General features: G+C 57.8%; 1 protein-coding gene across 1 annotated transcript in view; it reads left to right on the top strand.

Moving 5' to 3' along the window:
* Positions 1–4065: 4065 nt before the first annotated feature.
* Positions 4066–17563, top strand: part of ASPSCR1 (ASPSCR1 tether for SLC2A4, UBX domain containing) — a 38854-nt gene continuing 25356 nt past the window's right edge. The window contains exons 1-4 of the mRNA XM_069483013.1: positions 4066–4589; positions 5500–5555; positions 8360–8474; positions 10758–10858. Coding sequence (XP_069339114.1) covers positions 4383–4589; positions 5500–5555; positions 8360–8474; positions 10758–10858 — 479 coding nt within the window. The 5' untranslated portion in view covers positions 4066–4382. The remainder of the gene's footprint in view (positions 4590–5499; positions 5556–8359; positions 8475–10757; positions 10859–17563) is intronic.

The raw sequence follows: 17563 nt of genomic DNA on the forward strand, positions 1-17563 counted from the left end.
CTACAGACCACTGGGGACTCGCTGCCTCTCATGGTCTCTGTGCTGAGTCAGGGTCCTCTTGCCTGTAAGGCTGGCACAGTGGCTGCTCTCGTGCTACAGGTGAAGAACTGAGGCCTGGGCAGGGGGCTTTGTGTTGGAGACCAGCAGTGATGAGGTGCCAAAGCTTGGACCAGCCAGGTCCACCCAGGGGGGCCTGGGCCTCACGCCCGACCACTCCACTCAGCTGCCTGCACGCTGTGACATCCTCCCAGCCGGGAACACTTTCTGCTCTTGGTTTACCGTATGGGGAGGGGAGTAGAGTTACAGATGGTCCCAGAGTGGGTGACACATCAATCACCAAAAATGTGGGCTGCAGGGAAAAAGAACACAAGAGGGTACGTGGCATGTCACCTGTTGTGTAAGAAGGGAGAGTAGGAATCTACATCTGTGTCCACTTAGCATCCCAACACGTGCACTTGTCCATCTTTGCAACACAAACACAGGCAGGCTCCCCAAGAACTGAATGAAAGTGGTCTTTTATGGAGGTGGGGGTGCACAGGGAGGATGGGATCAGGCCATGTGTTGTTTTATAATTAAAACTTTTGAATCAAACACATATTCGGACAATAAAAATTTAACATTAAGTCAAAAAGGGTGAAAAAAGGGAAATCCTAAAATTCAGTGAAAACCAAAATAAATGAACCTAACCATGTAACAAATTATTAATCTAACCTAACAGTGATGGTTAATGTTTTTTTTTTTTTTTAGCCGGGTGCGGTGGCTCACGCCTGTAGTCCTAGCACTCTGGGAAGCCAAGGCGGATGGATCATTTGAGCTCAGGAGTTCAAGACCAGCCTGAGCAAGAGCGAGACCCCGTCTCTACTAAAAATAGAAAGAAATGATCTGGACAACTAAAATATATATATAGAAAAAAATTAGCCGGGCATGGTGGCGCATGCTTGTAGTCCCAGCTACTTGGGAGGCTGAGGCAGGAGGATGGCTTGAGCCCAGGAGTTAGAGGTTGCTGTGAGCTAGGCTGATGCCACAGCACTGTAGCCCAGGCAACAGAGTGAGACTCTGTCTAATTTTTTTTTGAGACAGAGTTTTACTCTGTTGCTCTGGGTAAAGTGCAGTGGCATCATCATAACTCACTGCGACCTCAAACTCCTGGGTTCAAGTGATCCTCCCACCCTGGCCTTCCAGAGTGCTAGGATTACAGGCGTCAGCCACCTGGCCTGGCCTGTGATGGTTAATTTTATATATTAATTTAACTGGGCTAAGGGAGACCCAGATAGTTGGCAAAACATCATTTCTGGGTGTGTCTGCAAGGCTGTTTCTGGAAGAGACTAGTATTTGAATCAGTGGACCGAGTACAGGAGATCTGCCCTGCCCATTGTGGGCAGGAACCATCCCATCCGTTGAGGGCCCAGATAGAATAAAAAGGTGGGGGAAGGGCAAATTCTCGATCCTCTTCTTGAGCTGAGACATCTGTCTTTTCGTGCCCTTGGATGTTGGAGCTCCTGGTTCTCAGACCTTTGGACTTGGACTGAATTACATCACTGGCTTTCCCCACTCTCCAGCTTGCAGACAGCGCACTGTGGGACTTCTCAGCCTGCATTATCATGTGAGCCAATTCCCATAATAAATCTCCTTTCATAAATATTTATATATATCCTATTGGTTCTGCATCTGGGGAATCCTAATACTCTAACCTAACATGGAAAAAAGAATTAATTCAATTAACTTCTGAACACTATATTTCTCTAATGGCCTATACTCTAAGGACAAAAATAACTACAAAGAGATCTTGAAATTTCTTTAGTAGGTCTGTAGTTAGTAGTTAGAATTGCTGTACTATCTTGGAAACTATTTGGAAGGTATTTTAGAACAGAGTAAATGAATAAACATATTGACTGACTAAAAATAAGGGTTCTCACTGTGGAGAAAGGAGATATTAGGGTGAACTATATAAATTGGCCATTTTTTGTGGATCAAAAATGGTCAACTACTGGCAATTTCACATGATTCAACTAAATACAAATATTCAATGAGAGAAGAATAGGAAGAAGGTCGAGGTGTGGCTTGGAATTAGAAGTATTCAGATAAATTTATGACACTAGCTCTGTCCCCTGAGAGGCCCCAGAAGGCAGCGACACCCCAGTAGCAATAAGCACACTCAGCACCTAGAAATTGGTTTCTAAATCCAATTTCCATTTAAAAAATTATATATATACACACACACACACATTTTAGAGACAGGGTCTTGCTATGTTGCCCAGGCAGGCCTCAAGTGATCCTCCTGCCTTGCCCTTCCAAAGTGCTGGGATTACAGGCATGAGCCACACCTGGCCTTATTTCCCTTTAAAAGGGACTGGAGCTTCTTTGAGAAATGGCTGATGTCAGGGATAGGGCAGGAAGTGCTCAAAGAATAATGGAAATGTCAAAAGGATACAGGAAAGGTATCATTGGGACAATTAACTTGGGTTAGCTGAGTATGGTGTTAGAGTTCCCAATTTTGTGTAACAGGACAGTGGTTATATAAGGGATGGCCTTGTTCTTAGGAAATACAGACATTCCGGTATTTAGTTAGTGGGAAAAGGGCACAATGTCTACAACTTACTTTCAAATGGCTCAGAAAAATTATATATACATAAAATATCTATATATGTAAGATAAAACAAATGGGATGACATGTAAACAACTCATTAACCTGGCTAAAAGATATACAGGAGTTCTTTGTACTCTTCTTGCAACTTTCTTGTTCTTTTTATTTTTTTTAGAGACAAGGTCTCACAGTGCTGCCCAGGCTGGAGTGCAGTGGCTGTCCACAAGTGCCATCACGGCTCACTGCAGCTTTGAACTCCTCGGCTCAAGCAATCGCAGTCCTCTTGCTGCAGCATCCTGAGTGGCTGGGACCACAGGCTTGGACACCACCATACCCAGCTAAGTTTGAAATCATATAAAAAGTAACCCATCCCCCCCCAAAAAAAGCACTGGAGCCAGCTTGAAGGAGGTCTCACTGGTCAAATTTGGATCAATTTGAGATAAAAAAGAATAACAATTGAATAAAAAAAAGAATACATAAACTCATGTTAATATTTAAGATTTTTTTAAAAGGAGGGGAAGAAGTTTTCTTAACCAAAAAAAATAAATGTAGACACAAGATAAACTTGGAAAGTCATGATTTTGCAACATACACGTAATAATGAATCTATTCATTAATTGATGGTAAAACTGTTGAGCAAATGGTTATTGAGAAAACATGGTATTTGTGGTCTCAAAGAATTACCTCACACATGGCTTATTTACTCCACAAAGAGCCAGGGACCTTGACCGTGAAGGAATCCGGCACACCCCCAACTTGACCACGTGGCCAAACTTCACATCCTAACAGGGCAAACTGACGATGCCTTGCCACCTGCCCCCTCGCCTTCCCAAACATTAAGCCTGAGGATCCCGACCAGTGAGACGGTCTAAAGAAAAGTCCCAGAGTCTTCAAATATGCCAGTGTCTGAAAAATTAAAACAAGGGTGCCAATGGCGCCCAGACGCTGAGTGTGACTCCGTGGGGGTGGGAGGCCGAACGGGGCGAAGTGGGGCTGGCTGGACGTGGCGCGTCCCTGGGGCTGCACGACCCTAGGCCTTACCAGTTCCTCCCTGTCAGCGAACTGGGGTGACGTGGGCGCGCCCCCCACGCGGAGGGGCACCGACAGACCGACGGGGGCGCACAGCATCCCTCCCACAGGCCACGGGGCAGGCCGCGAGCCAGCCGAGCAGACGGACACGCGACGGACACGCGGCCCGCCCAACGGGCTGAGCCATGGCGAGGAGCCCAGGGCAGGGTTCAGAATTTGGCCACGTCCAGGGCACGGGGCTGGCGCAGGCGCCTCGCCGCGGGGGTCTCCGAGGGTGCACGCCCCGGTCAGCGCGCGGCGCGGCCAGGAAGGTCTCGAGGGCCCCCGAGAGCGGGTCAGCGCCAAACTGGCTCGCCCGGGGAACGGGCTGGTACCCGTTCTTCCGCCCTCGGGGTCCCGAGCTCCACAGACCCGGGCGGCCCCGACTCCACTGCGGGCCCCGCGCAGGGCTGGGGCTGGGGCTGGGGCTGCCCTGGGAAGGCTAGGAGGTGGGCGGGGGGCGGCTCCGGCGCGGGGCTGGAGAGTGCCGGGCGGGGGAGGGGCGCGGGGGCCGGGCACGGACGGGGTCCGGGACCCTGGGGCCCACGTGGCGCCGTTGCGGGTGAGCGCGTGTGGCTCCGGCTCCGGCTCCGGCCAGGCCCGAGCCCGGCGAGCCCGTCGTAGCCGCGCTTCCCGGAGGCCGCGCCGTCGGGGTCGCCCGGGGTCCCGCCGGAGTTTCCGCGGCTGGGCGGCAGTGGGGGTGTGGCCGGGGCGTGGCGTGGCCGGGGGCATGTCCTGCAGCCGGAAGCCGGCCCCGCCCCCGCCGCGCGTGCTGTGCGTCCGGCTGTTGCAGATAAAGTTTGAAGCTGAGCCGCCGCGGTCACGTGCGCGGAAGATGGCGGCCCCGGCAGGCGGGGGAGGCGCCGCAGTGTCGGTGCTGGCCCCGAACGGGCGGCGCCACACGGTGAAGGTGACGCCGAGCACCGTGCTGCTGCAGGTGCGGCCGCGGCCCCTGCGGCGGGGCGGCGGGGGGCGCGGGGCCGGGGGGCGGGCCGCGGGGAGGGGCGGCCGCGGCCAATGAGCGGCTTCCTGCGCGGGCGGGTCCGCCCTCCCTGCGGCCCGCGGGCTCCGGCTTCCGCGGTCCCGGCGCTTCGGGCGGCGCAGGGGCGGTGGGGCGGGGTCTCCCGGACCCGCAGGTGGTCGCAGCCCTCGCGCCTTCGCTCCCGGAGTGTCCCCGGACCTGGAGCCTGGCCCGGAGCGCGGCGTGCGCGGGCCCTTGTTCTGGGGGCGGTTTTCGCCGAGTCACTGGCCGCACTTTTACCTGGTGTGTCGATGAGAAGCATCTGTGGAGTCCTGCTGCGTAGGGGACAGGGAGGACACGGGGCGCGGCGGGGGGCCTGAGCGGATGAGTGACACGCGTGGACAGGCAGGACCCGTGTGAAGGACCCGTGGGAGCTGGCCCCGGGGCTAGGCGGTCTGGGCAGCGGAGCAGGTGCAGGGGCTGCCAGGGCCACAGAACGGCCTGTGTTGGGTGGGCAGGCTAGGCAGATTGCAGAGCTCTTGGCTGCACCTCATTGTCCGCGGGGACACCCCAGGGTGTGTGCCGGGAAGATGTCAGCAGTAGAGACCCTGGGGAGCCCAGAAGCAGGGGACCCAGGCACTGAGACTGTGGCCACAGCTGGGGCTGGATAGGACAGTGGGGAAAGGAGGGAGAGTGGACAGGATTTGCAGAGGAGACACTTGGAGCAGCTGAGGGGACCGTCTGTCCTGGGGTCTGGTACTGGGTTTTGTCTGGGCAGAGCCACCTGGCACAGCAGGGAACTGAGCACGCTTGGCCAGCCTCTCTCTCGCTGGCCTGTCCGCCTGGCCACACTTGGGCTTCACGGTCCTTTCAATCTCACCCCCAGGTTTTGGAGGACACGTGCCGGCGGCAGGACTTCAACCCCAGTGAATACGATCTGAAGTGAGTGTGCTCAGGCTCCGCCAGGGTCCACGTCTGGCTGCTCCTGTCCCCCTGAACATACAGGCTCTGGTTTGGAACAGCCATGCTGGGTGACTTAAAACAATAGTATTGTATTCTTTCCTAGTCTGGGGACCAGCATGGGCAGGCCACTCTCTGTCCAGGTGCCCTGAGGGGAGTCCTTCCTCACCTCCCTCCAGCTCCTGGTGGCCCCAGTGTTCCCCGGCTTGTGGCCACATTGCTCCGTTCTCTGCCTTGTCTCCCGTGGCCTTTCCTACCTCTCTGTCTTCTGTCTTACGACACTTGCCATTGGATTTAGGGCCCACCCATGGTCTGATCTCAACATCCTTAATTTCATTACGTTCTCAAAGACTCATAAACCAAATGAGGTCACGTTCATAGGTTTTGGAAATTAGGACATTGCTGTATCTTTTTGAGAGCCACCGTTCTACCACCTGTGGAGGGTTTTAGTGCATTTGGTTGTATAAGTTCCTGGTGGGGCTCTGAGGGCAGAGAGCTGGTCGTGGAGAAACGGGAAGAAACTTCACAAACTGCAGATGGATCCTGGCGGCCTCACCACCCTTGGAGTTACATGCACCATTCCCTGTGTGGGGCATCGTTCCCGAGAGACGGCTGTCGCTAGATGCCTGGGGGGTCTCGGACAGCAGCAGAGTCAGAGCCCTCGGGGTACGTTTCTAGTCCACAGCGCAACTTCTCACTGTGAAGACGTTGTCACGGTGCTGTTCTAGTTAGTGTTGGGGCAGAGAACATCAGCCTGCTCTCCGGGCTCGCCCGCACTGTCTTGTGGGGTTCTTTGGGAGTTTATTGGGGCCTACCAAGGCATGCTAGTCTTCCGCCTCCTGTCCTTACCGTTTGAGAATACCAGGGTGCGTCCTCTGAGGACTCTGCTGAGGAGCTTGGCCTCGTCTCTTTCCGAGCTGTTGACCTGCCCAGAGTCTGCTGGGAGCCGAGCGGTACAGCTTTGGGCCGGGTGTTCCGAGCACCATGTCATTTTTCCTGGTCTTCCTGTCTCCTGCTGTGTCACTTGCTTGTGAGGCGCTGGCGCTGATGAGGAAGGTGCCCGTGTGTGCGAGTGACACCTTCTTCTCCAGGGTCCCAGCCCACCTGCTCTGGGCTCTCCTGCCACCTGCGCTCCTGTCTGGCACTGGACATTTGGACATTTCATGTGGCAATTTCCAGAGTCACTTTTCTAGCCAGTGTTGAAGATCGATGTCAGAGTTGCCTCTTCCTCAGTTCTTCAAATGCCCCTGGGCTTTATAAACTCTGTTCACTAGTTGTTTCTGGTGGCAGCGTGGCACTTGTGACGTTGGCTGACCACTTTGTGTGTGTCCATATTTCACACAGGTTCTCTCCCCAGCCACGTTAGTGTGTTTTTCCTCCTAAACTTTCATTAAAAATAGAGCTCAGAGTCTGAATCTTGAGGTGTGAGTAAGAGCTCTCATTTATTTTCCCAGTGACTCACTCTGGCCACTGTGTCTCCTTTAAATCAGGGCCACACGGCAGCAGTGCTGGTGGGAGCCTCGGTCAGTAGCTCAGAGGATCGCGGAGTGACTGCTAGGGTGGACAGGGGTGGTTCTTGCTCCCACAGGGTTCCTGCGAGTTAGGAGTTGGGATGCGAGGACTCGTGCGGTCCTGAGTGCCCGGCGTGGTGGCTGCAGTCCTCCCTGCTCACAGCGAGGGGCCACAGCGAGGCAGCATCCAGGGTCCAGCTCTCCTAGACCCACCGTCCTCTCCTCTCCTGTCTGTTCTTTTTCCGCTTCTCAGGGGTGGACGTTCGATTCCTCATCAGCCCATGGCCAATGTGTGACCCAAGTGTTGTGGCCTGAGCTCCCTGTTGGCGCTTCTCGTCTGAGTTCTGGTTTTCCTGGACTGCCGAGCATGGCCGTGGCTGTCCTTCTGGAGAGGCAGGTGTCTTGGAGACCTGTTCCAGACACACTGAGGCCTCTGCCCTCTTCCCTCTCCTGACTCGTCAGATCTCCTGGTTCCCTAGTTGCTTCTGAGAAACCACATCCCCTGAAACCCAGGAACCCTCTGGGCTCACCCTGTTCTCTGAGGGTCCACCGTGGCCCTTTCTGTCTTGATTAGGAGCTGCTGTGCTTACTCAGACCCCGTGTGGCAGCTCATACCTACAGGACACGGGCAGGAGACCACTGGGCTGCTCCGGGGTGGAGCACACGGCGTTGCCATCTGGTCTCAGCCCTTTGTGGAATTCCTGGCCGCTGTGAGTGCCTGAGTTTGCTGTGAGGACTCGGGGCTGGGTTGTTCCCTGTGTGATTTCTCAAAAATCTCTGCCTCCTGTTGCTTATGTCTGAGGTTGTGGCCCTCTTTGGGGGACGGCAGGAAGCAGGAGTGACTGTGGCTTGTAGTCGTCTTGGCTGCTGGTGGACGCGCACGCACAGCAGCCAGGGCAGCTAGGTTTCCTCTGGGTGCAGCTCTGGCTGTTCTGACAGAACCGGCTGGAGCAAGGTGCATGCTCCGCAGTCCTTTCTCATGTTTTCGTCCCCGAGGCTCTGCCATCAGCCGTCACTGCCTCAGACTCTGGTCTGCCCAGAGGTCAGCGTTTCAGTTTTCCCCCTCCTGCCACCCTCTTGCATTGGAAGCTGTGTCAGTGCTGAACTTCTCTTTCTTTCTGGAAAGCCCCCTATAGTTGGGGACTGCCTTTTGTGTCTGCAGGTCGTGACTTTGTTCGTGTGGGTAGCTGGGTGGGGAGTTGCTGTAAGACATGGACAGGATTGGGGTGTGTTAGGGTCTGCAGGGCAGCGTGTGGGCTTTGGTCTGTTTTGCAGGTTTCAGAGGAACGTGCTGGACCTCTCTCTGCAGTGGAGATTTGCCAACCTGCCCAACAATGCCAAGCTGGAGATGGTGCCTGCCTCCCGGAGCCGCGAGGGGCCCAAGAACATGGTAGGCTCAGGGAGGGACCAGCAGGTCTGCTTCTGGGCTCATGCTGTGTTGGGAGCACAAGACGACTCCGCAGGCGGATTAGATGGGGCAGGTGTGCAGGGTCAGGGAGGGCTGGGAAGGGTGAGGCTGAGTCTTAGGACCCATTTGGCCTTCCCAGGTCAGGCCGGAGCAACTTTTTCTGGTTTTTCTTTTTTTGAGACAAGAGTCTCACTCTGTAACCCAGGCTGGACTGCAGTGGCATCGTCATAGCTCACTGCAGCCTCCAACTCCTGGGCTCAAGAGATTCTCCTGCCTCGGCCTCTGGAGTAGCTGGGACTACAGGTGCTGCCACCAAGCCTGGCTAATTTTTCTATTTTTTACTAGAGACGGGGGTCTTGCTCTTGCTCAGGATGGTCTTGAACTCCTCACCTCAAGTGATCCTCCCGGCTCAGTTTCTCAGAGTGCTGGGTTATAGGCATGAAACACTGTGCCCAGCCTGGAGCAGCTTTTTCTACTTTGATAATTTATGGCTAAAAGAGAGAGTTTTCATTCTTTGGATTTTTTTTTCTTTTGTTTTTTTCTTTTTGAGACAAGGTCTCTGTTGTCTTCTGGGCTGGAGTGCAGTGGTGTCATCACAGCTCACTGCAGCCTTCAACTCCTGGGCTTAAGTGATCCTCCTGCTCAGCCTCCCAAGTAGCTGGGACTACAGGCGTGTGCCACCAAGCCTGGCTGATTTTTCCATTTTTTGTAGAGACAGAGTCTTGCTATGTTGCCCAGGCTGGTCTTGAATTCCTGGCCTCAAGCAATCCTCCCACCTCGGCCTCCCAAAATGCTGGGATTACAGGTGTGAGCCACCAAGCCTGGCCAAGACTTTTCATTCTTCATGTGAAATTTTTTCTTTTTTTTTTTTTTTTGGTGAGGTTAATTGTGCGATACCATTCTCAGCTTCTCGGCAGCGTTTGCCCACCGACGTGATGTTTCTGGTTATAGAATCACCCAGAATCTTAGAGCCCGGATAGCTGTGTGAACCGTTCGTTTCTCAGCTGGGCGAGGGCGGGGCCAGGGCTGCTCCGGTCCTCCCAGAGGAGGTCTCACCTAGACCCAGCCACACTTCTGACCGCATCCGCTGCTCTTTACCGAGTCCAGAACTTTCAGGTTCTGGAGATTTTAGTGAACCTCAGTATGGCTATTGTGACAAAAACGGGAGCCATAGCAGCAGCTGCCCTCTCTTTCCTGCCCGCTAGTCCTTTGCTTACAGGATTGTACGTCCTCCCAACACCAAAGGAAAGAGGTTTTTATCCTTGTCAAGAGACCACGGGGCTGGCCTTGCAGGTGTTAGTAGCTCTCCAAAGGCTACCGCTGGCCAACGCAGGGGGTCAGGTGGGCTGGGACTGACCCTAACTCTGGTTTTTTTCCATTACAAATGTGATCCTCAAATTGCTTTGTGGAAGGAACCCTAGTTTCCTGTCAGGTTCCTTGAGGCTTCTGGGGTAGGGGAGACTCCAGCACATTTTCACTCAGAGCATCTTCTCTGTGTGTGTTTGAGATTTACAATGAATGTGCATCTGAAGGAAAAGAGTCCCACAGCTAAAGCGGCAGGGCCAGCTGCGACTTGGAGGCTTAAGCGCCAGGCCGTGGTGGGGGCCGAGTGTGGCGCTCGGTGCCCCAGGCGGCAGCAGATGCTGGACGCGTGTCTGTAGCCGGCCGGTGCGCTCGCCCAGTGTGACTGTCGCTTGGCAGAGGAACCGGAAGGGAGCCTCCCTGCTTTTGGGTTACAGACTTGTGTTTCTATTGAAGGACATAATTATTAAAATTAGACTTGTAAAAGTAACATGCTCATTTTTGGAAAAAGACTCAGAAGATACTGGATACTAGTTACCTATAGCTGAGTGACAAATTACCCTAAAAGTTAGCACCTTAAGACACAGCAATAGATATTTACCATCTCACATGGTTTCTGCGGGTCAATAATCTGGGAGCAGCTTGGCTCAGGGTCTTGCCAGGCTGCGGTGGGACTCGGTGGAGCTGTAGTCTCCTGAAGGCACCACTGGGGCAGGAGTGGCCCTTCCAAGATGGATCCCTCCCGTGTGAACACGTGTGTACACGCATGTGCTGGTGCAGCCTGGCGGTGGGGGAGCTTTCGTGGCCCTCGGCCGTCTCCAGCGTGCGGAGAGGGGCAGCACTTCTCTCTGGGGTCTCTCCCAGGGGCAGGGCCGTGCCCCGGCCTTGACCTGAGAGACGTGGGTCGCGCCGGGACAGCCGCTCTTCTTCCTGACGCAGTTTCTCATGTCTGGGCCCCGCCAGGTCCGCATCGCTGTGCAGCTAGACGATGGCTCCAGGTTGCAGGACACTTTCTGTTCGGGCCAGACCCTCTGGGAGCTTCTCAGCCATTTTCCACAGACCAGGTGAGCACAGGCAGGTGGGTTCCAGGCTCTTCCCCAGCCTCTGCGGTGGAGGTGCGGCCATGGTCCTCGGGCTGGTCCAGGGCCAGAAACTCCAGCTCTGCCTGGCTGGCCGGTGGCTCTCGGTGTTTTGTGGTCCTGTCTGGGGGCTGAGTATGTGGGCTCCCTGTTGGCCGGCGCCTGCAGGGTCCGCGTGGCTCCTACCCCTGAGAGCCCTGGGCCCAGCAGCTGGCCGCGCCCTCCTGGAATAGCAAGGAAGTGCCTTTGTCCTCGTGGGGACCCGAGAGGCCCCTGAGGGCCTGGTGAGTAGTGAAGGGAGAAGTGGGGTGCTGGGTCAGTGCCCCGCCTGCCTGCTCTTCCCCGGACAGGATCAGTATTTTGGGGACCCTTGGACATGTGTGGCGACTCCTCAGCTGGCAGATCCTATCGGTGTGAGAGTCCCTCGTGAGAAAAGAAAATTATCTAGTCATAAGTGATGTTTCTGTTTCTGTCTGTTGGTTAATGATTTAAACTTTATTCCTGAACGTGAGAACCGTTGCTCTTCCGTCTGGATCTTTTCAGCGTGGGATGGAAGTCTTTGTCCACGTTCCAAAGCTTGAGCTGGCGGAGTGGAAGGGACTTGGGGAGGAAGTGGTGTTTGCCGTGTGGCGGTGGTTGAGTCACCTGCCCTCTGCACCTGCTTCCGCGTCTGTGCCTCGGGTGGTATGCGGGAGGAGTCGTGTGTCTCGAGTTTGGAGAACGGGGCCTGGCACCGCGGTTCCCGTGCGGGAGAAGGTGACTGGTGGGGAGCACTCACGGTGGCCCACGGCGGGAGGCTGCGACCTGGTGGTAGCACTGAGTGGCTCGGTGCCTGGCGGCGTGCTTACGGTCGCGGGTGCCGGGGTCTGCAGATTCGGGTCTCAGGGACCCCGGCTTCGGCGGTCTCGGTGGCCATGGGGGTTGAGGCCCAGTTCGAAGTGGGTTTGAGAACGAATGGAGACTTGCGGGAGGTGTGGACTGAGCACAGGCACGTGAGTCTTCTCCCTCCCAAAATGCCGCCAAAGCAACCATGAGGGAACCACGAAAAGGATGCAGTCTGTGAGGATGAGCGACAGGAACCACCATGGCAGCACCGGGACACAGGGCCGGAGCTGCAGCCCCCGCGGGCTGACAGGCAGGGGGTCCCAGCTCCCCCGCTGCTCCTTGTGGCTCTCTGGGGAGGGGAGGCCTGGGGCCTTCTGTACTGGGGGTGCCTGGATGGTGGGGACACGGGGGCTAGGAGAGTGTGGACCCACCAAATGTGGAGCCCCTGCCCCCACGTGGCTCCCAGACACCCAAGGCAGGAGTCTGGAAAAGTCTCTCTGGGGAGCCTGCGGCTTGAGGGCTGGTGTGACCTCCCCAGTGGAGGGCAGGGACGGTTCCCCAGATCACCCTGGACACCGGCAGCTCCGCCCGCAGCTCAGAGCCCTCCTTGGAGGACAGGAGAGGTGATTGAAATAAGGACGCAGGTGGTGGGAAGGAGCCCTCAGAGCAGAAGCAGCTCTGGGAGGGCCGCCCCCATGGGAGGTGCGTGGGTCGTAGCTGCCGCCCAGGTGGCCAGAGTCTCGGCTACATCTGACCTCAGCTCCTGCACCTGTGGGTGCCTGCAGCTCTTCCTTGTCCTGGCCGCGTTCTTCTCTCGGTGCTGGTGGGGCCCAAGGTGGCGCGTGGGGCCCCTCGAGGCAACACTTGGAACTGGGCATCACATGGCTGAGCCCCCCGGGCCCCCAGAGTCCTGCGGAGGGTGGGAGGTAGGTCAGAGGGTCACCCTGGGGTCAGCGGTGGTGACGTGCCTCTGGCAGGTGGATGCAGAGAGCGGGGCAGACGGCAGCGTAGCTGTGCGGAGAAGCTCTCCGGGACGGAAGGCAGCGGCTTCCAGGTCAAGGGGCCTCTGCAGGCCCAGCCCAGGGGGCAGGAGACCCTCACAAGGGACGTCCATCACCATGAAGCGCAGGGACTTCAGACCAAGGCGATTCTGCACCCTGTCAGGGAGGGAAGGGCCTGAGCTCAGAAGCCTTGGGCAGCGGCCCTGGAGCCCGCCCAATCCTACAGGAAATGCTCCTGTTCTAGAACTCTCCGCGAGTGAGGCTGGGACACGAAAGGGTGCAGATTGGCCCCATGCTCGCCTCCGAGGAAGGTGTCGTGTGGGTGTGGCCCCTTGTGTACGGCCGGCCACCCACGAGGGGCTCCCAGGGTGCTGCCCACGGGTGGGGCTGACCAGGCTGTCGCCGGCATCTGCACGCCCCGTAGCCCGCCCGCAGGACGCTTTGCAGGGACGGAGTTGCTGGACCTGGACGTGGGGCTTCATTAGATTTCATTCCAGAAGTCCAGACCCAGGCTCTGTCGTGGGAGCTGTACCCACTGACCACAGAGCGGGGTCCTAGGCGGGTGGTGGTCCCAGCCCTCAGTGGGGTTAAGTGCTGGGACCGCACAGTGTGGCAGCGGAGGGCAGCTAGTCCCCGACAGGTCTGCCCGAGCGGAGGGCCCGCGGCTTTGGGAATGCAGGTCCCCACAGAGTGGGACAAGCGGGAACTTGTTTTCCCCCCTGTGATGCTCTCCAGAAGGGGTCGGAGGGCAAGCACAATCTAAGTGCTGTGCTGGAGGGTGTCCCGGGCTGGGGGGCTGCAGGCCACACGCCCTCTCAGGAGCCCAGGGAGGTTAGCTCGGCGTCCCGGGGTACAGCCTGCTTCCTGGGCTGTTCCTGGGCAGAGGCCACCACACTGGTGGCCCAGCCACCACCATGGCCCGGCCCAAACCCCAGCGCTGGCCACGGGACACCACGCCAGCCACGTGGTGGCAACTGAGACCTTCTTATAACTGCATTAAAGAAAAAAATGTAAATGAGAGTAATTAATCTTAGTAATGCGCTTAATTGACTCAATACACCCGGAATATTGTCATTTGGACGTGTGTTATCAATAGGAAAACTCACTAGCACTCTGGGAGGCCGAGGTGGGCGGATTGTTTGAGCTCAGGAGTTCGAGACCAGCCTGAGCAAGAGCGAGACCCCATCTCTACTAAAAATAGAAAGAAATTATATGGACAGCTAAAAATATACATATAGAAAAAATTAGCCAGGCATGGTGGCGCATGCCTGTAGTCCCAGCTACTCGGGAGGCTGAGACAGGAGGATCCCTTGAGCTCAGGAGTTTGAGGTTGCTGTGAGCTAGGCTGACGCCACGGCACTCACTCTAGCCTGGGCAACAGAGTGAGACTCTGTCTCAAAAAAAAAAAAAAGAAAACTCAATGTTTTATGTTCTTTCGTTGGTTTGAAGTCTTTGAAGCCCGGTGTGGGTGACCCTGGGGGCTGTCTCCTCCGGGCTGGCCTCGAGGTGCAGGTGCCACCCTCTGTGAGGACTGGCCGCTCCTCTCGGCTCCTCAGACCCTGCCGCGGCACCGGAGACGGTGACCCCTGCCACACTGACCTCTGGGGACTCTGTTCCCTGCCTGACCAGCTGGGCCTGTTTTAATTTAGAATCTTTAGGGCAGAGAGCACCCTTCAGTGATGAGGAGAGGCAGAAGACGGAAATGAAGGTTTTCTACTCACCGGTCCTGGGGGAGCATGGGGGGGCCACCCGGGTCACCAGCACCGTGCGGGGAGGGGAGGCAGGACTCACGGCCGGCACCTCTGCTGGAGTCTGGAGTGCTGTTCCCACAGGCGTCCCCAGGGTGTTGTTGGTAGGTTGAAGCCAGCAGGCCTGAGCTGCAGGGGGTCACTGCAGGGAGGGGCCCGGGGGAGCCGGCGAGTGCAGTAGGCTGTGTCCAGCTGTCCCACAGGGGACAGGGTCACCAGGGGGCCCTTGCGTGAGGCAGACATCTGGATTGGGCTCGGTGGGGAGCTGGGGGCCTGGGCCCTGTCGGTGGCTGTGAGCCCAGTGTGTTTGGAAGGGAGCGAGGCGGCGTTTGTGCAGCCTGCGTGGAGCTGCTTTCTGTCCACACGTGGTTAGGGGCATGGTGGCATCTGTGGTCCCAGCTACTCGGGAGGCTGAGGCGGGAGGATTGCTTGAGCCCAGGAGTATGAGGCTGCAGTGACCTGTGATGACGCCACTGCTTTCCAGCCTGGGCGACAAAGCAAGGCCCTGTCTAAAAAAAAAAAGAAAGAAAAAGTACGATTTTTGTAAATGTCAAGTTAAGGGCCCTGCAGTGGAGGGGATTTGCCCTCCCTCAGAGGTGTGACTGCCGCCCCCAGGTATGCCCTGACCCCAGGCCAGCCCCTCTCCCAAGCCCCTGCCCCCGCCCCCTGCCTCCTTTCCCAGGTCCAGCCCTCTGGGTCCATTTAGGCCCCATTCCTCCTGCTGTCAATAAGAGCTGCGACTTGGGGAAGGCCACTGGTCTCTGGGGCCCGAGGGGCGCGGTGGGCCGCAGAGGGCCTGCTGGCAAGGCAGGGCAGGTGTGTGCTCGGCCAGGTAGCTGCTCTGAGTGCTTGGGCAGCGTCCCCCATCTGCACCTGGCCGGTGTGGGAAGGCCAGAGTCTTATTCCCTCCCATGACGCTAAGTGACATCTTCCCCTGGTGTCACCTGGGCTTCCGTGCTCCCCCCAGCCTGAGCTGAGGCTAGGCTGTCATGTGGCGGGTGGGGCCCTAGACGCCTGGCACTCTTGGGATGTCACCAAGCCCTCAGGGGCCCTGAGCCAGGAGAGTGGCTCTGTGGCTCCCGCGTGGGGAACACGCTCGTGCTGGGCTGTTGCTGACAGCACCTGTGCTTGCACCAGCCTGGCGTGGTCAGACCCAAGCAGGTGACAAACACAAAGGGCCAGGTTGCTGCCTTGTCCCAGCGCACATGCGCCTCAGTGGGTGCAGGGCGCACCCCGTGGAGAACACGAGCTTTGTGGTGAGAGGAACGTCTGTGAAGCCAACAGCAGCGGCGGTTCTGCCTTGGCTGGCTGTTCCTGCTGGCTGTCCCTGCTGGCTGCTGGCCCCGACCTGGGGAGGAGGTCTGCTGGCCTGAGGGGCGTGAGCACTTGCCGTCCTCCCTGCCACCCTCCTGTGTGACCCGTTGAGCAAGTGCCCACGGGAGCACCCCATGACACCTGGTCCAGAGCACCTTGTTCAGTGGCTTGGCCTGGCCTGGGGCGTGGGGAAGCCCTTGGCATCAGGAGGCCCGGGCTCTGCTCCTGCAGGGCTTGGAACTTGCAGAGGTCCATGGGCGTGTGGTGGGGGGCGGCCGTGGTCTGCTGGTGCACAAAAGGACGCTTCCTTGGTGCGCTGGAATTTTCCCAGGGCCCTGCCGTGCTGGACGCAGGACTCCGCTGGCTGGGCTGGAGGCGATGGTGGGCCCCTCCCTCGGCCGTGCCGCCGCCACACAGCGTGTTTACAGGCACTCGCTCAGATCCTGCCCCTGCCCCGGAATCCGATCTGGCTGCCGCCTCTGGAGGAGCCGCACATCAAAGCCCGGCTGGCGTTTGATGTCACGATGCTGCCTCACTGGGTCCCTGTTTGTGATTTTCGGTGCTGGGACGGCCTGGAGAGGGACCTGCCTCTCTCAGCCGCTGCGTGACTCGTGACTCGCAGCTTTCCAGCTGTGGCCCAGTCACTGTCTGCGTTGTGGTCGGAGATGGGACCCCTGCCTTTCCCCAGACCTCCCTCCCCTGTCCGGGATCTGCAGGTGCTTGGGGCCTTTGCTCTGGCGCATTGTGGGGTCTCTGGTTTCCTGCGCCCTGGGGCTGTGGAGTGTCCATGGGGAGTGTCTGTCCTGGCCCGTGAGAGCCCAGGCGGGGACACGCTCTGCTCTGAGGTGCTGCTGGGCCTGGCACCCTCCCGGTGAGGCTGCACCTCCCCCGCAGTGGTGAACACACAAAAGGAAAAGTAAGGAAAACGTGCCAGACCCACCCCATGGAGTCATGGCCGGGCTCAGGCTGAGCAGCCGGTTTGGGGAACGCAGGTGTCTGTTCTGGGTTTGGTGCCGAGTCCTTTTCTGCCGGGTCCTCTCCCCATTTCGTGAAGTCCGGTCTTTCTCCCTCGAGCAGGTTGACATCTTATGGTCAGGAGCTGAGGTGGGTGCCCCCTGCCCCCTTGAGAGCAAAGTGGTGTGTTCATGGTGGAGGCTGGGAACACCTGCCTCTGGGAGCCGGCTCTGTGCGTGCGTGTGCGTGTTAGTGTGGCCTGTCTCCTCTGCGCACGAGTGTGTGCATGTCTTGTGGTGGATGTCCCAGCCATCGTGTCCTGTCACCCCCCGTGTGAGCGTTCCCAGCCCAGCTCTCACCTGCGTCTGCGACCGAGGCCCTCCTCTCTGCCCTCCTGTCTGCCCGGCCCTATTTGCTGCTCTCAGGGCCCCTCCCTGGAGAGGGGCTGGCCTGGGGGCATCTCCCGTGAGGCTGGACGTGGGCTTCTATATTTTGGGGGTGCATTTTGCAGTGGTGTGTTGGGACATGCAGAGGTGACCTCCCCTCAGTCCGGCGGCCATCAGCAGTTTAGACGCTCCAGGGCCAGGAAGTGGCCGCCTGCGCCTGTCCCCAGCTGGACAGCACAGGTGAGTCAGTGTGTGTCAGGTGCGTGAGTGTGTGACCACATGTGCGCACTGCTCCAGCCCGTGCGCGCCTGTCCAGCAGTGCTTCCTCAGGACAGGATGTTCAGAGACACGGTGGTAGAGTCAGACATGGGCACGTCTCGCCCACACGCACAGCCTGAGCAGGGCGAGGGGGCCAGGGGTCCCCATCCCTCTCCTCTCGGTGAGGTGGCTGCAGACAATGGG

The sequence above is a fragment of the Eulemur rufifrons genome, chromosome 9 (assembly GCF_041146395.1).
Source record: "Eulemur rufifrons isolate Redbay chromosome 9, OSU_ERuf_1, whole genome shotgun sequence".
Taxonomy (NCBI): Eukaryota; Metazoa; Chordata; class Mammalia; order Primates; family Lemuridae; genus Eulemur; species Eulemur rufifrons.